General features: G+C 44.8%; 1 protein-coding gene across 5 annotated transcripts in view; it reads left to right on the forward strand.

Annotated features, from left to right (window-relative positions):
- The first annotated feature begins 487 nt into the window (after positions 1-487).
- il1rapl1a (interleukin 1 receptor accessory protein-like 1a) overlaps positions 488-22167 on the forward strand; it is a 138725-nt gene continuing 117045 nt past the window's right edge. The window contains exons 1-2 of one of the 5 annotated variants that reach the window (XM_084022836.1): positions 488-1096; positions 19630-19731. In XM_084022836.1, the coding sequence (XP_083878962.1) occupies positions 19650-19731 (82 nt within the window). In that variant the 5' untranslated portion in view covers positions 488-1096; positions 19630-19649. Of the gene's footprint in view, positions 1097-18491; positions 18511-19629; positions 19732-22167 lie in introns of those variants that run through there. The other 4 variants (XM_084022834.1, XM_084022838.1, XM_084022837.1 and 1 more) reach the window with 4 other exon arrangements.

A 22167-nucleotide genomic window follows, 5' to 3' on the forward strand; every position in this document is an offset into this window, starting at 1 on the left:
GGATCCAGGCCACTGTTGATCCCTTGAGTTTACCTGCACGATTCAAATTATGCACACGCATGATTTCGATATTTCTCATGATGTCAGTCAGCCTTGTGTTCTGCATTATAGCAACACACGTATTCATCTGTATGATCTGACCCGTCTTCATTTCAAGCCCTCCTCTCTTACAAGACTGTGTTGGGTGTCAGTATCAGGTATACTAAGTTGCTCTCCTTCTCACCCCTTCTCTCTCGCATCTCTCACCCTTTCCCCACCCATCTCCTCTCTCCCCCCCTTTCCAACAAGTGAGGACCCTCTCGCATCCCCGTTCCGCCTTTCAGCGCGTATAGCTTTGAGTTGAGTTATAGGCGTCTGCCGGAATTTATGTCCCCCTCATCCATTCCACCGTTCAAATCGATGAAAATGACAGAGTGCGGGTGCAGCCGCGCGGCGTGCGTTAGAGCCAGCAGGGGACGGTGCGTGGTGCACTAGGACCGGGGAGAGAGAGAGCCTCCTCGTCGTGTGCATCGCAACTACAGAGCGGAGCCGTGGAGGAAACCCCCCCATCGGATCTGGCCATTATATCCATACATTTCTTTTCCCCATCTCCACCGCGGCGCCGCTGAGTGGGGATCGCACCAACTAGTGCGTCTGGGATGGTGAAGCACCCGGGAGAGGATTCGTAATTGCGCACGATTTGCGTAAAAAGTCAGCTGTCAGGTTTTTTTTGTGGGAGGGGGGTGATCATTTCGCAGGCTTCGCCCCCACTCCTTTCGATATCCAATTTGATTTTTATTGGTTCTAGTAGTATTTTCGCCTTCATTTCTATCCATCATCCGGTTCGTTTCAAGTGCGCAAAGTCACGTCTGCGTAGGAGAGCGCTTGGCGCACTTCTTCCCCCCCAAAGGACAGAGAGAGACAACATCTCCATTATTCTGTTTGGATTTAAACCGGACGACTGGCTTAATGGGTGACCTCGCCGAAACACAGACGATCACTGGCGTGCACCCGTTTTGTGGAAACGTGTTTTCTCCATTGACCTGGAGTTGTGATGTCCAAAGCCTTCCCCGCTGACTGACAAACGGCGTCGTACCATTTTGGAATCGAGTTGAAGGTAGGCCAGTTTTCACGTTGGCTTGTCGATATAACACGGTCTTTTTTTTTCTTCTCCTGAGCATTTCATAAAGTTGGCAGACCTCAGTGTATTCTTTCGATTATTGCGGCAATGGATTGTCCGTCCGTGAGTCTGGGCTTCTGTTGAACAGTTGCAGCAGTTATACTAAAACAAAAACCCTCTTTGGTGGAAATGTGTGTGTTTTTAAAGGAGCCAATCTGCTTTACGCAGAAGAAGTTGAGCATCTGCCACTGTTGCAGCAATGAGATGAGATGGAAAAGAGGCTACAGCATTCAGGAAAGCAATATATAAATATTAAACTAATGGCATGTGTCGCAGTGTGGCTGAGAGGGGATCTCAGTGCCTCCTTTTCTTTTCTTCTTCCCTTTTTTTTTGACTGGGAGAAAAAGCCTTTATGTTGTATATTTGGCTCACGATGTGTTTGCTCATGAGCTCAGTCATGGAGATGCCGGAGGAGCCCTCTGCAGTGCAGTCTCACATGCCGGCCCGCCGGGCTCACTGGAGCTCACTAAGAAGAGGATTTAGATAAAGGTGTAAACGAAGCGGCATCCTTCCCCGAAGGCAGTGTACCAGTAAGCCTTATTATGCGCACAATCCTTCCTTATACGGAGGACAGCGGCCACTGAGGCAGCGGTTTAACAATAACATGGACCCAAGTTTTAATGGTTGCGCCACATAATAACTTATCATGCTCTCTCTCCCTCTCTCTTTCTTTCTCTGCGCGCGCGTGTGTGTCTCACGTCGTGCACGCACACACTCCCGGTGATTGAGTTTGGTTGTGCGTGAGAGAGTGCGTCACTGACAACACGAGATGCCAAAACTCGCGCACACGCTTTTTTTTGTGTAAGAAAAAAGCTTCTCCGTATGATTGCGGTCATTTACCTGTATGGAGGAGGGAGGGGGGGGGGGGGGGGGGGGGGGGTCTGCTCTCACATTCTCGGGCTTTTCCTGCCATTTCGACCCGTACTGTACGAGTTTCCCACGAGGACGGACGGCGCGCTCCCTTGGGTGGAACCGCGCGAATACCGACGCATGACGCAGGAGTCTGAGCGATGATTGATGTTGATCCTATTTCTGGAAGTGCGTCTGCATCAGAAAAACGGCCACTTCTGAGCCACAGTGGCGAAACCCTCAGGGAACTGTCAACCTTATTTATTGACAGGTTGTGTGTGTGTGTGTGTGTGTGTGTGTGTGTGTGTGTGTGTGTGTGTGTGTGTGTGTGTCATGTTTGCTCGTTGCTGCTACAAGTCGTTTTGAAGCCATGTTGCTGATGTGGTTGTTGGGTGTGTGTGCCGTCTCTCTCCTCTCACTCTTTCACACACTAGCCAGAGACTATTCAGCTTTCTCTAAACACAGTTAAATGCAGCCGTTCCTGTCTGGCTGGACTGCGTTTGGAGAAGACACCGTGTCTTCCACAGCAGCAGACTGTGTTTTTGACTCTTGTCAGCTGACCCCGTGTCAGAGGCCAGTCGGAGGTGAGCCTCATCCCCGATTCAAGTTGTTCCAACAATAGAAAGCCATGAAAGAATAAGCCCGTGTGTCACTCTGGATTTACGGTGTAATTTTTTTATGAGCGCGGGGCCGTGCATTAATGATTTCCTAAAGACACTTGTGTGTGTGTGATGTTACAAAGTGCAGCAGATAAAAGTGGCCGGCCGGGAGCTGCTGCCAGCGGCGCCTCGTCATCGGGAAGATGACAGGAACTGTCCGTGGAGCTGAAACCGACAGCTCCTTTGTTCAACTCTGAGGCTGATTTTGTAAGTCGAAATGTTCTGAGGCTGCAGCGGGTCTCTCCGGCTTCACTTACATTCTGTGTTTAAGTGTGTGAGCCGCCGCTGCTGAGCCGGGTGCATGGGTGCTGGGGTGAGCGCGTCTCAAGTAAACGTATGGGGAAAAGAGCACATTCATAGGAAATCTCTTTAATGAGCTGGGAGTTTACATTTAGAGAGGACTTTGATGATTCGGGCCAGCTGTGTTGCCTCATCATGTTTGTGTGATGATGTCGTTTATTGAACATTTCATCCATATTACATGTGACCCATTTTTAATGCACACATTAAGTCCCATTGTTGCACTGCTCTTGCTGTAGTGGCACATCGGGTCCCGGCGTTGTCTTTCCAATTTCAGTGTTTTGCTTTAAGTGACATCATCATGTGCACCGAGTGATGTTAAAATTAGCTGATCGTCTTGAAGTGGTGCTTTGCTTGGCCAGTGTGAAAATGAAGCATATCAACGCTTAAGAAAAGAACTGCAACAATATGACAAATTTGCTCTGTAGTAAGTTGAGGAGCAGATTTGTCTGGCCTTGTTGCTTAATTATGCAATATTTATCTGAAAGGAAGTTTGGCTTCTCAAGTCTTTCATGGTCGTAATGAATGCAAATGCAATCACAGAATACATTTCCTCTTCTTGTTGTGTGTAAAATGTACAAAATGCGCTAAAACTAGACACGGAACACAAAGCTTTTGGTGGCAGTGTTGAGGTTTTTTTTGTCGGTTTTGCCAATATTGAATTCAGGGCTTCTCTATCCCTGAGCCACCCCCTTCCTGGGACATTACAGGCCCACGTATCATACTCACACGCACATTTAATAAACCCACAAGACTCTGCATGTGTGGTGCAGATCCTGCCTGAAAAGGTAATTCTCCTGCTGCAGAATGTATTTTGATTCCAACGGGCTAAACACACAATTGTGACTGCTGTAATGCACGGGGGGGAACGTCACGGCTGCTATGTGCAGCGTTGGGGACCGATACACGGCCCGAGTGGAAATCAAATTAACCCTGGGAGAGCCATGACGTTTTAAAATGAGCCTGGTAATTGCCTGCAATGCTTCTCTGTGATTAGCTTATCTGATTTCCCGTGTAGGTTCACGATGTGTGTTCAAATGTGTATTTAAGTAAGTTTACAAGGTAAAAGAGCAATATAACACAAAGGTCACAAAGTGGCTCAGTGCGGCTGACTAATGGTCATCTCGTAAAAGAAGGAAGAGGTGGTAGAGTCGTCGTGGACTGCTCCTGTGGTGATGAATGATGTGTGTGTTCCCCCCCCCCCCACCGTTGATTGAATTAGGCCGCCCCGCGGACCCATTGCTTTCCCAAGGAGCACTCGAAGGCGATCCTGCGGTGAAGTGTATCAATAAGCGGGTGGATGGAGTGTAAGTGGTGGTGTTGCCGCGGGCGGACAGCCGGTGATGAGATGGGGAAACGCGCTTAGGGAGAGTAGCGCTGATCACACAGCAGATTGGGAGCCCTTGGTGCTGGCGTCTGTCGGCCCCTGCCGCTGAGGGGAGTGGAGCCACGCAGAGATGCCCCAAAGCATCACACTGGGCCAACTTCAGATCAGCATCCTCCCTAAACCCAGCTCTGATTGGCCCGTTGACCTCGGGTATTATAAGGAGCCACAAGCCCTCGCTATTCCTTGTATTCGTTCACTTCATTTGACCTGACATTGGGCGACGAGCACGGCTGTCTTTGAGCAAAGCAACCAGCGAACGCAGCCTTTTTGACGGCTTTGTTTTGAAGGCTGCTTGCTTTGACGTGGACCCCCATGAGGCCACTGGCAGCTGAGCTCCCACTGTGGCAGATTGATATTTGTAATTTAAGGGAAGCTGTCACACGGCATCCTCCAGATGGAGAGTGCCGCGGAGGCACGCAGTCGATTAAACACGGTTTGTTTAGAAATAATCATTTTGATGTGGGTGCTGAGGATTCATTTGATGCATATTGGCTCAAGGGTTCAAAATGTTCAATTATGCACAGACGCACACAATCACACAATAATAACACGTAGATGTGGAATACAGAGCAGCGTCTGCCTGGGAATAAAAGCTTTTAGCCTGTCTGTGATCTGATGAAGCTCCTCACATCACAGCAGAAAGGACAGGTCAGTGATTTGTATCCCTGTTGCAGAAAAGGTTGAGGATAGGTTGCAGCTAATTCATTAATTCACCAGCGTGCACACACACACACACACACACACACACACATTGTTTTCATGAGTGAACTATTGGTATTTGGAGGAGGGACATGTTTTAAAAGACCATCTCCTCCCTGTCACATTGATTGACAATAAAGGGACAATAAACAGCGCGGTAGAGAATACTGCTTGATTAACTGCCCTTCAAAATAACCAAACGTGTGCAATAAATCTGCTTTCCATCTCACAAATGAGGATGACGGCATTTAGATGCCGGTTTAAAGACCTTCAGGCTTGAAGTGTTGAGGCTTCGCCGCTTATAAGTCTAAATTATAGTTGAGCTCTGTGATGATACAGAGGATAAGAGCACTAATATGATTTAGATAGTCTTCTACTGCCAGTACTATATATGTAAACAGTGTTTGACATGGAGAAGGGTGACGTGGGGTGCAGTCTGAGAAGCGAGGAAAACAACACAATATTTCAGTTCTTGTCACTCTTCACGTCTGAATCTGTATCCAGGATGTCTTTTGTCAAATCCCTGTAAATCCTAAGCTATAAATTAAATGTAATGCGGGGCAGGGGTCCTCAACCTTTTTATTTATTTTTTTTTGGCGTTAGGCTTTTTATTTCTCCCACGTCCTTCATAAAATGTTTATTTACTCATGTTAGCCAGATAGTTAAAACACCATCAGCTCCACAGCACACGCAGATCGTCGGCTGTCACTCGGAGGATGATGGAAGAATCACCTCAAGGACGCTTTGAAAGCTTAATCGTAGGCAACTGGACTCGCTTTAGGGATTTTAAAGACGTTTCTACTCTCATCCAAGAGGCTTCTTCGGTTCCAACTGAATTGCAGTGGGGATTTTAGGTGTAGCACTTGGAGGGGGGGCAAGTGAGTCCTGATCCATCAAGTGAACTGTGTGTGTTGAGACAACCATCCACACTGGGAATCATGACCCTAACGACCATGTGATGGTCTCAGGACTCACCGGCCCCCCTTTTAAAAGCCCATGAAGTCATTCTCATGTATCTGTTTAGCTGTGTTGGGACTATGGGTGCAAAGTAGCTGTTGAGCTAAACCCAGCATATTTGCAATTTGATAAATGTGCACTTTTCCCTATGAATTAGCCAATACATATTATAATTGACTGCTTGCTTAGATTACCTGAAATATCTGCTATATCCGCTGCTTTTTAGTCAAATCTGTGCTCAACAGGTGAAGCCTTTAATGCAGGAGATCACACAGGACGATAGATGCTCCACTTATCCCTCCTCACTGATGACCTCTGTGACCCCATCGCTCACTCAGCACATAGCGCTCTTCTTTCTTGCCGTTCTTATTTCAGTTCCATCTTTGCTTTGCTCTTTAGCTGTTCTTCGACGACTGTCAATGTGTTTTTAAAAAAGAAAGTCAGGCCCGCCAAAGTCACTTTCAAGAGCTTTTAATCTAGTCATTTGAAAGAACCAGCCTCAGTATTAGGACAAAAGTGGAGTTTTTTTACTTTGCTCACCAGGTGACATTTTATACGTGGAGACATTTATGTAGAGCTTTAATGCAAATTGGCCAATGTGTTGAAATAAATGAGGGAAGATGATGTAGAAAGAGAAAGGAATCCAGATGGAGGTGATATGTCTGTGGGATCGTTTGAATGTAAACATGTAAGAAGTAGGGAGGTTTAGCTCAGGAGGTAGAGCGGGTTGGCTGGCAACCGCAAGATCGCCGGTTCGATCCCCGGCTCCTCCTAGTTGAGTGCCTGGTGTCCCTGAACAAGACACCTCACCCTAATTGCTCTTGACGAGCTGGCTGTTGCCCTGCGTTGTTGACTCCGCCGTCGTGTGTGAATGTGTGTATGAATGGGTGAATGTCAGTCATTACTGTAAAGCGCTTTGGATAAAAGCGCTATATAAATGAGGACCATTTACCATAATAATATGGGCTGCCAGAGGCTGCTTTCATCTGTTGGGTTAATTATCCAATCAGGACTCAAGGAGATTTATCTGAAGCCAGGTTTTGGGATGGTTCATTTTCATCTTCCAGATGAGGACTTCTTGTGTCCGTACAAACGTCTGTCCTTTAGTCTGTCACACTCAAAAGGTGGAAGTAGGAGGACTTTGTACCGGTGCTGCCAAATCTCCCCCTCACAACTGTCAATTCTGTTTCCTTTTCATCCTCTCCGTCACGTAACCATGACACTGAGCGTCCTCTAATCTTAAGAGAGTAGTCGTAGTTGCCTTAACTTTACCAAGCCTCCGCCATAGAGGTGGAAGCTCTGAAGACGATGGTTTCTAGGGCTGGATATGTACCTCACGTACCTCGTTTGGTAGGATTTCGGTACAGTACAGCTTGCATGCTCCAAGTAACAACAACTGGTATTCTGCCAAAACTTTCCGGGTAAAACCGGCACTCCAGAATTTATTTTCTGCGTGTGCACGTAGTAAAAAAACCTCTTTGGGCCACAGGGCGTCACATACTGAATGTCCTGTAATGGAAATGTCCAGTAGGAATACATGTACCTTTACTAGTCATTTCGTAAATCTTTTGTAAGACCAAAACCCTCTCAGCTGCTGCCGTGACTACTCGGCCTATCTGGAGAGAAACTGAATAGATCTCACTTCTGCTTCATCCCTTTTAAGTTTCTGTCTCTGTTCGCGTGCTGCCGTCGGATTTGGCACAGGGAGGGTGGACCACACCGACTGTAACGGAATCATTCTCTCAGCGTCACTCTGCATTCGTTCTGGGAAAAATCTTGCCAGAGTCCCGCGGGCAAACGTGTACGAGAAGAGAAACGAAGCGCTGGAACACACGTGCACATGCAGTACAGGGATGTACAATAGAGAAACAGCCTCCGTCTCTCTGTGTGACACACTTACATGTACACGCACGTAATTAGTCTGGGCAATTCGCCTTGTCTTACAGGGTGAAATTGCATTTTCAGGTGTAATTTAATCATTTCCTTATTCTTTTTCCTTTTTTTTTAAAAAAAGAATTGGTGCGGAAAGCGAATCACCGCTGTAGAATTCCTTAGAGACATAAGATGTTGAAAATCTCGGAGCTGGCAGTTGCTCTTGAGAAAGTTGTCAGACTTTTTCAAGATCAGATTTGCTCACAACGGTGAAATTGTAAGCCGTGATCTCTCGGTGGACTGGACCACAAAAAGGAGAGAGAGAGGAGGGACTTTATCTCAATTTTCTGTTGCTTGGCTTGTCAACTTGTCTCTGAAATCCACTCAGATGGCCCCGGCTCTGAGCTGTAAAGAAGGAAAGACAAAAAAAAAACAAAAAAACCACAGGCGAGGTCATGCAAGAGTGGGCAAGAGGAGGCAGCGCGAGGCGAAGAGACAACGAGAGGTGTTGCTACTGTTTCCCAAAGCTAGAACACTCTGCCCCGTTATTCCATCAGCTGCAGTGGTCTGTTACGGCGTAATGAGTCCCCAGGGAGTAGGGGACTGCCATAAACATCGCACTGTGTGGAACAGCCACCTCTGATCTGTTGTAGGCTCACATTGGGTTCAGGATGCTGCCCATTAGTGGCATCGGTCAGCGATGACTGAGCCCCGGCCAACTCTTAAAAGTCTTTAAACGCTCGTCCAACGGAGTTCACGCACGGGGCAGACGTGCTGCTTGTTGGAGGATAAACTCAAATCTGACATTCTTGGACATGGGGAGCTCTCAATGAACATGCAGGACGCCTTTAAAAAATACATATGATGGACGGATTTTCAAAGATGTCTCGGTTCGTGGGAGCTGTGACTTTGCAGCATGTTCGGCGAAGGTCAGTGACATCTGTGTGTGTGTGTGTGTGTGTGTGTGTGTGTGTGTGTGTGTGTGTGTGTGTGTGTGTGTGTGTGTGTGTGTGTGTGTGTGTGTGTGTGTGTGTGTGTGTGTGTGCGCAAACTGAACCGACACACAGGCCCAGTCAGTCCAGCTCTTGGCTCCAGCACTGATCTGGCACCTCTCCTAGTCCTGCAGCCACTGCCATGCCTCCCCCCTCTCTCTCTCTCTCTCTCTCTCTATCCCTCCACCCCCACCTTCTCTCTCTCTCTCCTCCTCCTCCTCCTCCTCATCCTCCGTCCACACACCAGTGCAGGTCAGCCTGGCCAGGCCTTCAGGGTGTCAGTGGGGAAAAAAGTGAGCCGACTGGACTTTTACCCAGTCTCTCCCTGTATGCCTCCTCATTTTCTGGCTCCCCTCACAGAGCTTTGCTATCATATGACAGTTATATGGCAGTATTATGTACCTAATTATAATATGCCACACAAAAGATAGCCAACACATGGCCTGCGAAGAGCTGTGGCAATTCATCGGCCAGGATAGCAATCAACAAAGCTCTTTCCATATTCCTTTGACAAAACCTTGGATAACCTCTCACACACACACACACACTCACACACACGCACACACACACACACGCACACAGAGATTCGCTGCCTTACTGTTCTGTTTCTGTTCACATAAATCCTGAAATAAGATTCCATCGGAGATAACTGGACCGCTCCCCGCAGGCCTCTCAGACCCGCAGCAGCTGCACTGTAGAATGGATACAGCCATGGCCGAGAGCAATCGATAATACTGAGTGTGTGTGTGTGTAAGTGTGTGTGTTAGTGTGTGTGTTAGTGTGTCTGTGCATCCACGATTTGAAATTAAAAATAAATGTGAATCACCAGCCAATGTGGATAATAGGTATTAAAGATTAACAGCCACTCTGAATTTCCAACAGCCACAACAATGTAATTGAAATATGCCAGATGCCATAAGCCTTTCCATTTTTTATTATGTGTGAAACTAGAGAACAAAGAAACCATCCGGTATCTTTCACATTATTTTTGCATGTGCATTGGCAACCTATTTATTGTTGCAATGATGAAACCTAAAGAAAATGTATTATATAATATGTTATAAGTATTACTACGCTATAGTCTGTGACTGCAGGTGTGAGTGCATGGATCAGAACCACAGAGAAAGAGGCCTTTAGGTGTATCGTATCACCTTATGTGTAGATCCGGTTTGGAGTCCTATTGTTTCAAACCGTGAAGTGCACACTGGGGTCGGCGGAGACTAACAGGTGAGTGTGTCGGAGACGCAGGAGACGGCTGAAGGTCACTGAGACGTGCTTAAGGAGTGTAGTTGCACACAGCAGAGCTGAAGTGAGACGGGGGGTAAATATGAGCAACCGATAAGGAGGTGAGCACATCCTGAATAAAACATCCTCTGATCGTCCCCTTCCCCATACACACCTCCCATCCTCCCCTCACCGAAGAGTGTGTGTGTGTGTGTGTGTGTGTGTGTGCTGTCTTTGTGTGCATGTTCGGGGCTTTCCATTGGTCGTAGCTGTTGTTCTGCACCACCCACGACTTGCTCACATTGGTCCGGTGGCTAATGAAGCCCATATATCATTCTCTGCCAAAACCTGACAGCATCAGAGTTTTTTTTTGTGGGCAGTACAGTAGGAGAGAAGACCTTTCCACCTAACTGCAACTCCGTGACAGGTTTACCTTCGCTTTGGTAAGTCGCCACGCTGCGTGCTTTAACAGAGAGAGTTATTGTTTTTTTAGTTTGTTGTAATTTTCAAGGGGATAATGTTATGGATTTAATTTTTTTTATATAGTACATCACAGTGTTCGATACATGACGTCAGGTGGGTTTGTAATTAGTTTTATGAAACTCCTTGGGCTCGTTTTCTGTAAAACAATGAGATTGTTTTCTTTCGTCATCCATCACTGAGTCAATTCTCGCCAAGTCTCATCAGAATAATCGGAAAAGTTTGGGTATGTAAAGTTCCAGTCGCTGTTTCATATTAATGTTCACACTTATGCGAGAGCTAAGATGAGACAGGAGGTGGCCTCCCCCTTCCTGATTTATTGACTCAAGTCTTTTCTCCAAAATTAAACCTTCAACAAATAGTTAAGAATCTCTGCAGTAGTTCAGGACCGGCCTGCTGGAAACAAACAGCTTTAAAAAGTTGCAGTTTATCTTTTCTTTCACTAGTTCTATCTCCAACGGAAAAGTGCCAAAAACAATAACATAAAAACAAAGATAACAAAGCTAAACAAACATAAAGATGTGACTTTTATGTACAGCCAAGCAGGCACAAAATAGAGACAAGCAACTACAGCTGAACAATAAACACTGATGTAGTGTGCAGATCTGATTGGAAACTGTACAAATAGACGAGAGCATGTGTAAGTGCATGTTGTTGTGCACTAATGTACTGTAACATATACAAGTGTGTGTGTGTGCATGTGTGTGTTTATATATGTCTTAACTGTTAAAGTAATAATAATAATAGTACATTTATGCATTTCCTTATGTACCAAAAACGTAGCGAACCTTGACCCAAAAACCGAGTACACTATGTACCATATATGATACAAATAGGAAAATGAGCAAACCAAGCCTTTTGTCTTACCTATCTTTTGTACCCCTTCTTCCCCCCCGTTCTTTCCGCCACTTTCCTCTCCATTTGGTCCAGTTCCCTCTACTCCCAGCCTGTCCCTAGTCAAGCAGAGAATCGATTTTTAAACAGGAAAGACACTGGGGACCGAGCAGGGAACCATTATTGGCCTCATTTAGGCTCCATTGCCATCACAATGGCTCCACTAGACAATGGGATAGACTCTGTCATGGATACCAAGGTGTAAATGCACATCCCAGCCGAAAACCGCTCAGGCCAGCGTTTTCTGTCTTGGGGGATGTCGTTTTTTTTTTAAGGGACCCCTTGTCAGTTTGAGAGGATGGACCGCGGCGCCTCTCCAAACACCCCGCATACATCTAGCACATTTCACAGTGGCAGGCTCCATAGGAGAGGAATTATATACTGCATGCCACCTTTTACTTTTCATCAACGCCATCATTTTTTTTTTTTTTGTATCCTGCAACATGGAGCAATCTGTTTCTACTGTAAACATCGGCTGCTGATCCTCCATCAGGCCTCTGTGCTCCTCCATCAGCGCTGTAGGTCTGTCAGGCAATCACTGTCCTCTTTCTCTTTCTAGGATTGCAAAGGTTTCAGGAAAGCTTCTGCTATTCCAGCCATTGTTAATCCTACACAGCGGTGCACTAAGCTGATGAAGGTGAAAGATCCACTTGTGGATAACGTCACCGGGTCCCCACAACCACACATCTCCCATCAGGCTTGCAGTTTCTTACTAAATATGTATTCATGGAGAAACAAGGACTTACTTTGCTAGCGAGCGTGTGGAGGAAAGACGGAAAGCCATGTTCTGCACCAGAGCTCATGCAGCAGGAGCCCTGAGGTGCACCCACCAAAACAGCAGCATTTAGGACAAAATGTGAACAAAAGTACTCTGTTGGATGTGTTTGATTTCATGTCGTCACTCCCTGCAGGAACAACAGTTGCACATTTAGAAAACTGTGTTGGCATTGCACCGCTCGCTCCGATGCCCTCTAATAGCAGCTGTCAATATCGGGACTGCAATTTGGCAAATGAAGGGCATTATGTTCCACGCCTGATATAATAAGAATATATCTAAACCAATCAATAACCATTTGGTGATGTTTTTATGTGTTTAAGTTGATGAGGGGGGGATACAACTGAGCAAACGTTCAGCAATAAGCGGCTCCGCTGCTTGGCTTCATGATTCACTACAAAAGGGCAGCTTGTTTTATAGTAAAGCATGATGTTAGTCCTCCTACATGTGTTTTAGAAATGAGATGCCTATATATATATATATATATATATATATATATATATATATATATATATATATATACTGTATATATATATATATACTGTATATATATATATATATATATATATATATATATATATATATATATATATATATACTGTATATATATATATATATATATATGGAGTCTAATAAAAGATTGGAAGAACTAATCTGAATGTTCAGAAATAATAAAAAAAAACAAGATAATAAAAATATGAAGATATGAGTTTAGACAAGTATTGTAAGAATACTATCAAATCTAGCTTAAAAAGACTAAAGTTTTCATAAAAAGCACAATGTGTAAGTATCACAATATTGTTTTGTGATAACTATCGATTTTCAAAAACGCTACATTTTTTATTAATCATTTGCATGCAAAGCTAAACTCAATCAATACTTTATTTAATTTGTAAAGATGTGTGTGGTTTGTCAGAGCAGTGCTTTGTTTAATGGGATTGTTAGAAATGCAGATCCCACTATTAAGATTGCATACACTTTTTAATTTCATGCATGTAGTGCTTTGTTGTTTATACTATGGCAGTTTTGCTGAAATGATATTACAGCGTTGCTCCTGCAGAACATTGACTCACGACCCCTGGATCATGTCATGTGTACATAGAGATGGATGTACGTATGAATTCATGCTGGTTTGTGTGCACCTGACGGTATTGTCGGTCTGTGTGTGTCAGTGGTGGCTGGGCTTCTCCCAGTGGGGTGTGTACACTAAATGGGTGAGGAGAGTGTTGGCTCCCTGCTCTCCATCAAAGGCAGCATTGGCTGGAAGCAGGAGAGTGTCTCTGCAGCCAGTCATCCTTGGACAGCTGACAATGGGCCGAGGCACGGGGGACTATGGCTGAAAGCAATCAACAACCACTGGAGGAAAGTCCTCCACTGCTGGTGGAATGCGTCTGAACTCACCCGCAGCGACCCACGGCTCTGCACTTGACCGATCATGTGCAAACGGTTCAGGTCTTTGCCTTGAAGCGCTTTTAATTAATCATGCAAGCAGCGCTGCAATTTATGCACTCGATTGTGCTCTTTACAGTAAGTGCATGTACAGTATCTGTGTGTCCGTGGGAGGACGCCGGGGTCCGGATTGGCTCACGGTTGTGTGGTAATTAATCTCACTCAGTGAAGAGGTGCATGTTGGGACTGAGGCCGGGCATAGCTCACCGCACCTTGCTCGTTAACTCTAACCACCTATGGCCAGCCTCTGGAGATTAACGAGGGCTGCCCATGGTCAAAAGCGGTCAAACGCGTTTTTAACGAACGCTCACTCAGCCCACCTCCTTATGTTTTTTTTTTTTTTAATGCGAGGCAGTGATTCACAATGCTGCTGCGGAGGAATACTCACGGGACCCGACTCTCGCTGTGACACATCTGGCAAACAGCAGAGCAAACACACACACATCCACGCCGGCACGGCAGACGAAGGAACAGGTAGACGGTGCAGGAAGCACAGCCGCAGTGTGCTGTGCCATTTACTAGCAACCCCAGCATGAAGCTCTCTGACACAGTGACACACATAAACATCTCTGACTCACTGTGTGTGTGTATGTGTGTGTGTGTGTGTGTGTGTGGCCGCTCTGCATGTTGGCCTGGCTTTTCATGTTGCCTCAGCTATACCTACAGAGGGAGAGGGAATACGAAATTGTTTGCATCCACACACACACACACACACTTACGTTCACTTTTGAATATTTCTGACTTTCCCCCTTTAATTGTTGTGTTTGACTCCAGCTGAAAATGTTATCAGTCATTTTATGTCTTATCGCTGCCTGTTATTCCGCGGCTGCTTAAGCATATAAATAATGTAGCGTCCCTAGAATGGAGGATGGCATACGTATACCCTACACACACATTCTCATCTCATGACACCAGGGTAATGATCCAAACACAGCCGGAGAGTATATTTCCACCTTCCCGAATTTTCATTTAGTATTCAGCGGTTATTACTTATGAAATATTAATCCAAAACCACTGCTGGTCTTGTCATATGTGTGCGTGTGTGTGTGTGTGAGAAAGTTGAAATCCTTGTATCTCCAGCCGCGTGCTTACAGCCCTTTAGTTATGTGACCTCGCCGTAACCCGGCAGAGATGCAACACAGACCTTCAGTGTTTTCTCTTCAAGCAAACACACCAGAGCTTTATTTGTCTGGTTTATGTTCAATGAAAAACACTTTTTTTTTTTATTATCCGTTCGACAGTAAACGGTTTTATTAATCAGAGAAATACAACTTTACATGCACTTATCCAATTCATGTATTCCAGTAAAGTGGCACAGTGTGTGTTTATTCTTTTCAGAAGCACATTTCCATATCTGATCCTGTCGGGCCACAGAGCCACGTCTGCTAACATGCTATGAAGATGTGCTTTACCTAAGACCACAGCGCAGGCTCCCTTCAAATTGGATTAAACCCCCAAATCACATGATCAATCATCCACAGCTTGCTGTGCCAAGATGGCGGAGGTTTCCTTCTCAGTCTTAAGATGGAACTGCTCGCTATAGCAACAGTAACGCAGCTGTAAATTAGAGTGTTTGTGGTGGGAGCTTCTCCTCGTAATGTGGAAATGTGTGTGCTGCTCAGATGTGGAGAGATTAAAAATGAAAAAAAGAGAATATGAGTAACGTAGAGGGCGTGCACGGACACACGCTACGTGCATATAGTGGTGGGGGTGCACTAGCAACAACAAGCGTGAGGTGATAATTGAATTTGGGGAAAGATAGGAGGAGAAACGGCTCTCCAGGGAGATCCAGTCCCACAACAATGGCAGGAGGCGGTACATTCCTCTGCTCTTTGTCAGGGCGAGTCAGCAGGCGGTGCAAGGCCGTGCCCCTCATTTTCTGGTAAAAAAAATACAAATAAAAGCAGGCAAACGGCGTGTGTGCTACAGTGTGTGATGATGTGTGCATGCTTCATGCATCGCTGAAGCGTGGCTACCACGCCATGTCTCTGTATGTGCCTCCTCACACACACCTGCTCCCGACGCCTCGGAGGAAACAGCTTGGCCGTATCTAAACGCGCCACAACAGAATGTTGCTTGACGATAAGATCTCAGTAAAAAGAAATCCCAAATATCAACCTTTTTTTGTCTGATATCTATCTATGAGGAATGGCAGGTCAGCGTTTTTGTGAGGGTTTCTTTTTCCATGTTACCCTGGAAACATTAGAGCTTGGAGGTTATATTCAGATGCAATTAAAATAAGAGATTTGTCTTCATACAGTTTAAATAAAGTCGGCGGATGCTTCTGGTCTGCGAGGCTACCCGGCCTTGTGGGGGAAATGAACCTTCAAGGTGAACGGTGTGTTATTTAAACTGAACGCTGCTCCCTTTGTGCACGACAGAAGTGATGAGAGAAACTCAAGAGCGGAGCGATTCTAAGAAAAACAACTTCACTTTCCGCTTAGTTACTGCAAATTCTTAATGGCTACATCTTTTACAGGAAGTCTGCTGCTTCACCGAGTGATGTTTAACGTGTGTCTAATCCTTTCTCCCTCTCCATCACCGGTCTGAACAGCTCTGGAGAAACTTCTCTGGGTTCTTAGAAATGTTTTTCTTTTACTGCTTTTGTGCAACAGTTTCAACGTATGTGCTACAATGCCCCTCTGTGTGTGGGGATGGCAGGCTGGTGATGTCATGGCTGACAGGACCCAAAGCCCAGTGAGCTTGTGAAGGCCTGACATGATTGGGACACAGAGGAGGGTCGCTGGTATTGTTCTCTTGAATCAGGCTGTGACGGGGGGGCAGATCCCCGTCCTGCAGCCAAAGAAACACAACCTGTCAGTCACTCGGTTGAGTTCGGTGAATCAACTTGTAGCAGCTTGGGATGATGGGAGGTTTTGCACGCAACAACGGCCCCTCGTCAGAATCTTATATATTATATATGTTATTAGAGCCCGACCCATAAAGGATTCTAAAGGCCGATACCGATACAAATGTTTGTTGATTTAAAAATCCGATATTCCGATATATCGGCCGATATTTTTTTTTTTTTTTTTTTTTCAGAAACGCGTAACAAAACATTAACAGATTTCCCTAACATTAGTTATTTGTAGTTATTCGTGATTCTTCACTAAAATAATATGATAATGCAGTTAAAAAACTAACTTTTATTACGTTTATTTTATTGTCACAACGGAACAGAGGAACATCAAAATATATTAAAGTTTTGATGAATAAAATGTATAAAAATACAAACTTAAAATATAAAACTTAAAGTCCTTTGAACAAAAACACAATAACAACAACAACCAAACACAAAGTTACCAGTATTAAAAGACTTGGTAAATATAACTTCGAACAAGACTGAAGAAATTCTGTTAAGTTCTATAAGGGTGTTTCGTCTGTTTTTGTTTTATTTTTAAAATAATTTATCGGCCATTATAAATGCCAATACCGATAGTTTGGAAAATGCCTAATGTCGGGCTCTATATGATATACAGCCCTGTTACTGTTTTGGATTATATTGGTCCTTTGGTTTCATTAAACAGATGAAATCAGACAGAACAAACTCAAATGTTTTAACCCTGAATGGCCTACTAGGGAAGTGTTGGATTAACAGTTTTGACATGCAGGCAGCATATCGCTATCGTGAAGCGAGACAAAGATATCAAGCCAGCTAATAATGAAGCATGCATTGGACAGGTATATGACGAGGAGGGCTGTACTCGGGTGAAGCAGTTTTTACACTGAGCGGCCGATAACATTGTGTTCTTCACGATGGACAAAGTAAATATCTCAGCAGCCACAACGGGGTGATATCAGCGGTTTCTCTGTCTCTCTCTCTTCTGCCTCCATTATGCTTGCCTTGTTACATTTCTGGGACAGTATTGCAGCAATGGTGATTGGATGTGTTTAAAGAGGGGTATCATGGTCATTCAGATTATAGTCTCTTATCTGAATTGAACTCTTTAAGAATCTGGGCCTGAGAGTGTTTCTCACACACACACACACACACACACACACACACACACACACACACACACACACACACACACACACACACACACAATTAGAACCGGCCAGCTTATCAGCAAGAGTTTTTAAAGGCCTTTTAGCCGAACAAAGAGGAGCCAATCCTTCAGCTGTGGCATTTGCCAGAATGTTATTGGCAGAGCGGTGTTTATCGACTGAGCGTTGTTTCCTAGTAGAATGTGAAAGGCTTCTTTTCAGAGCGGGCCTTGCGAGTAACGTGTAAACACACACTGAGAGAGGCTCCTTTCATTAGCTATGCTAATCTGGAGTGCACGTGACCCGCCGCAGGCTCCCGGGTCCCTCCTGGCTCCGTCTCTCTCTGTGTGCCGTTCCTGTCTCCAAAGGCCAGGGCCCTCATCTCGTCCTTTCTGGTTCATTGGGTTAATTTGCTGTGTTCTCCTTTTCCTTATCGTTAGACCTACTGAAGCAGAGATCTGGCTGTCGGTGGATTTTTTTCTCCTGCAATCGTTTTTTTTTTCCGTTTGGTTGTCTGGTACATCTGTCACAAACAGCTACGCAGACTGGCAGCTTTAGGAGATTGAGGGCTCTGATAATGCCACCTCTGTTACCTTTTGCTGCTCTGTCGCCGTCATGCTCCAAATGCAACGAGGCAATCGGTCTGTCCCAACATTATAGGAAAAAGTTTGACACTTTGAAAGATAATGATTATTCGCTTTCTTGCGAAGAGTTGGTTGGCCACATGTGTCAGTATTGTAAGTATGGACCGGCTGACAGCAGCCAGCTAACTTAGCTTAGCATTTAGACTGGAACCAGGGAAACAGATTGCCTGGCTCTGTCCAAAGGTAATAAAATCTATCTACCGGAACTACTAAAGCTTCCTAATTATGTTTTATGTCGTTGGATTAATCTCCATAGAACAGTTGATGTGTATCTATTTGTTGTCTGGGACTTGTTGAGACCCCAGGAATTCACTGGTCCTGAGCTTTAGAGAAGCTGACGAGGATTTTGCTTCTTTCGGATGTTTCCTCCAGTCTTTATCCAAAGATAAGCTAAGCAGTTGTTGGCAGTAGATTTAATGAAGTGCTATCAATTGTCATTTAACTGTGCAAGAAAAGGAACAAGGTATACCAAAATGGTTTCCCTTGTCTGACATCTCAACCTCTGAGAAATTTCACTTCCTAATGTCTTGGATGTGTCTTGCCTCGTCTGCAGAGCTTCTATTACCGTTGACGGTTGATGATGAAGGGTATTACCGTCGGCTACCACCGGAAGCTAATAAACTGCTCTACTTTGATGAGTGTATTCTTTTTTTATTTAACATCAAATTTATTCAGCAGCACCGGCTCTATTTCAGGAGACGGCTATTAGAGGGTAATTACTACATGTTAGATTATGTCATTTACTCAGAGAAGATGAGGAGTGGTGAAGGAGTCACCTCCATCAATTAATATGATATGAGTCGATGAGGGATATGGGTGGGATATTTGCCGCATCTCCGCGAGTCACAAGGTGATAATTTGAAATTCCTTTCAAGGCCCCCCCCCTCACCCCTCCCCTTCCCGTTTTTAATGAAGCCGGCGACTTAAAGTGGTGTTTCTTACACATGTAATTATTTCTTTATTGATTCGTCAGCATCTTAAGGAACGGTTTCTCATGAAATATATCCCCGCTATGATAACCCATCTCAATTGCAATCAAGAGAGGAAATCGTTACGGGAAAGATCCCCCAGGGTAATGTGCAAAATACTATCTTGATGTGAGTGTCCAAGAGTAGGTGTGTGTGTGTGTGCTTACTTGCGGTAGTGTTTGGGCTGTTACAGAACATCCCTCCGCACCGACACTTAGTCTTCTGTAGGAGCAACAGGGAGGTACTTGATCTCCTGTCCATGCAGTGACTGATGGTTCTCCTTCTCTTCCTCTCTCCCCAACCATCCCTCCTTCTCCCTCTCTTCTCTCTCCAGGCTGTGAGGACGGGGGGAAGATGAGACCTCCCAGCCCTCTGCTGCTCTTGCTGTACGTCACGCTGTCCAAGAGTGTAAAGGTGGTCTCGAAGAGAGGCTCAGGTACGTGACCCCCCCCACCTCCTTTTTCTTTTGTGTTTCGAAGCCTGCATGCACCCACTGTATGTTAATGTGTTTCACTGTCTGCCTTTTATGATGGCCACCAACCATCAATGGCTGGCGCCGCCATTGATGTAATTTGGAGGCTTCTGGAAAATTTCACTGACATAAATGAATCATTTTTTTGTTCTGTTCTTTTATGAACTTCTGTCTGGGGCCGTCGTGGTGAAGGAATTTCCCCTGCGATCATTTAGGGAGACTCAACCACGCGGTATGCGGAATTACCGCCATTTATTAATTTGGAAATGACTTAATTTATCCTGATTCATCCTCATTTAGAGTTATTTTAAATAAGCTTTATCGCCAGGCTATTATTAGGTATATTTTTGCTTATTTTGCGGTTATTGCGACAGCCCTACTTCTGCCTGCATTTAATTGAAACGTCTACACCTGAAATCACAGTGATTGTCATTGATGGATTGTATTTAGCTGGTGAAAAATCTTTAATTATTGCTCATTGGGCCTCATGGCGCAATAAACTAGCTTGATTCGACAAGGAAATCCGGATCACTAATGTCTGCGTTTGATGCTTTGAAATGATGAAAGGCAGGTAACTTCCGAGAGATGACGCTCTTCGTATTTTTGAAAATGAACCATGGGGGCGCTGTTGAGCAATTTAGATATAAGACAACTTCTTTGCCTGCGTCTCATTTTCAATTAATGACATTATATACACTGTACTTCTTAGAATGATCTCGAGCTTCCTTGATCTAGAGAGATTGACAGCTACCAAATGATCCAATTGCTCAGTGACTGGGTCACCAGGGGTTATCGCGAAACTCATTTTGACTCTAAATGCCAGCAAATTGACCATCAATTGTGAACAAATGCAAAGGTCAGAAGAGAAAATGGAGAGCAAAAAGATTGAACGTAGAAGCCTTCCATGACAGGAATACATATAGGGATTCAGGTAGGCACTTTCAAGCTGCCATTACAGAGCAAAGGTACTATAAGAATGCGCTTCTTTTGCATTCACATTAAAGTGTAGTATTCGGTTTGGTAAAACTTGGCAGGTAAAATCAAGATAATACTAAAATCCATTGGTTTTGTTTAGGAAATGTTTGTGCTCGTGACACGCTGGGCTTTTTGTCTCTCCGTGCGTGTTTGTGCTGCAGACATGAGTAGGCATGTCTGAAGATTTAAGGACTGACCTTTAGATAAAGGTTTTATATTGAAGGAAGCACACCCACTAGACAGACCCGAGCATGGAGAGCAGAAGGGCATCTTATCAATGAATAATGTGCTCCAACTCGCGCTGAACACAGAATACAGACACCCGTACCCGTGCACCTACTAAACCCGGCCAGGGAACATATTCACAGGGGCTGCTGGGTAAAGTACTGCAGCTGCAGTACTGTGCAAAGATTGTACATCATAACAGTCAATGAAGACTTACTGAAGGGGTGAGAAAGCTCTGCAAAGTCCCAGCAGGCTTTTTGTCCGTCAGTTAGCTCGGTTGCTAACGGTACAGTACATTCGTACAGTTTATTTACAGTTTAATCGACTCCTGTCCTCGATCCGTTCTTGTGGAGCAAGACATCTAGTTGTTGGTTAATGTGGCTGTCAACGTTCACCAAAGTACAAGTTGCCGGTAAAAGACTGGATAGTAGTAGTTCACCCAAGACCTTGTATGTTGCAATGTTGTGTCAAGTTATTCTTAAAAGACTAAACGGAGACGGCAGGTCACCTTATGATTCAAAACACTGGTCATACCTGTAATTAGCTCAAATAAAAGGTTAGAACCACGGCCAAGCTCATGTCAGTGAAATCAGCCCATTAGCCCGATCAGGCCCTTAAGACTGCTTAAAAAGATCAATTAATTACAATTGATTCAGCAATTTTGTTGTCTGAAAATCTATCGCACAATTACTTTAGAGCTAAAATCACAGTATATGATGGCTTTGGTCTTTTAATTCTCACAACAAGCATTCTCTCTCTCTCTCTCTGTTATAGAAAACGGTAACAAAATAAGAGACTCATTTAATGGAATTCAACTTGATATCTGTTCAACTATTGAGCTGACCTTAATAGGTAATTGACTGCTTGTGTGCATGCACGAGTACCTGTGTGGTTGCACGCTTTGGGCGGTGGAGGACAAAGCAGGACAGCCCATCAGATCAATCAAGTGGGTCCTCTGGGTCCTTTGGTCGAATATTGATAACAGTAAAGTCAATAACCCCCTCCCTCCCCCCTCCCTCCCCCCAAATCTGAGGTCAAAGGTGATTCAGTGTCAGTGCAATGTGGCTATTTAATGGCACTTTTCTGTCTGCCTGGGAGATTATAGATGGAGGCTTGTGGAAAATCAGACAATCTCACATTCAACTTGTAATCTAGGACTCTCTCTCTCTCTCTCTCTCTCTCTCTCTCTCTGTCTCTGGC

The sequence above is a fragment of the Eutrigla gurnardus genome, assembly GCF_963514095.1.
Source record: "Eutrigla gurnardus genome assembly, chromosome: 12".
Taxonomy (NCBI): Eukaryota; Metazoa; Chordata; class Actinopteri; order Perciformes; family Triglidae; genus Eutrigla; species Eutrigla gurnardus.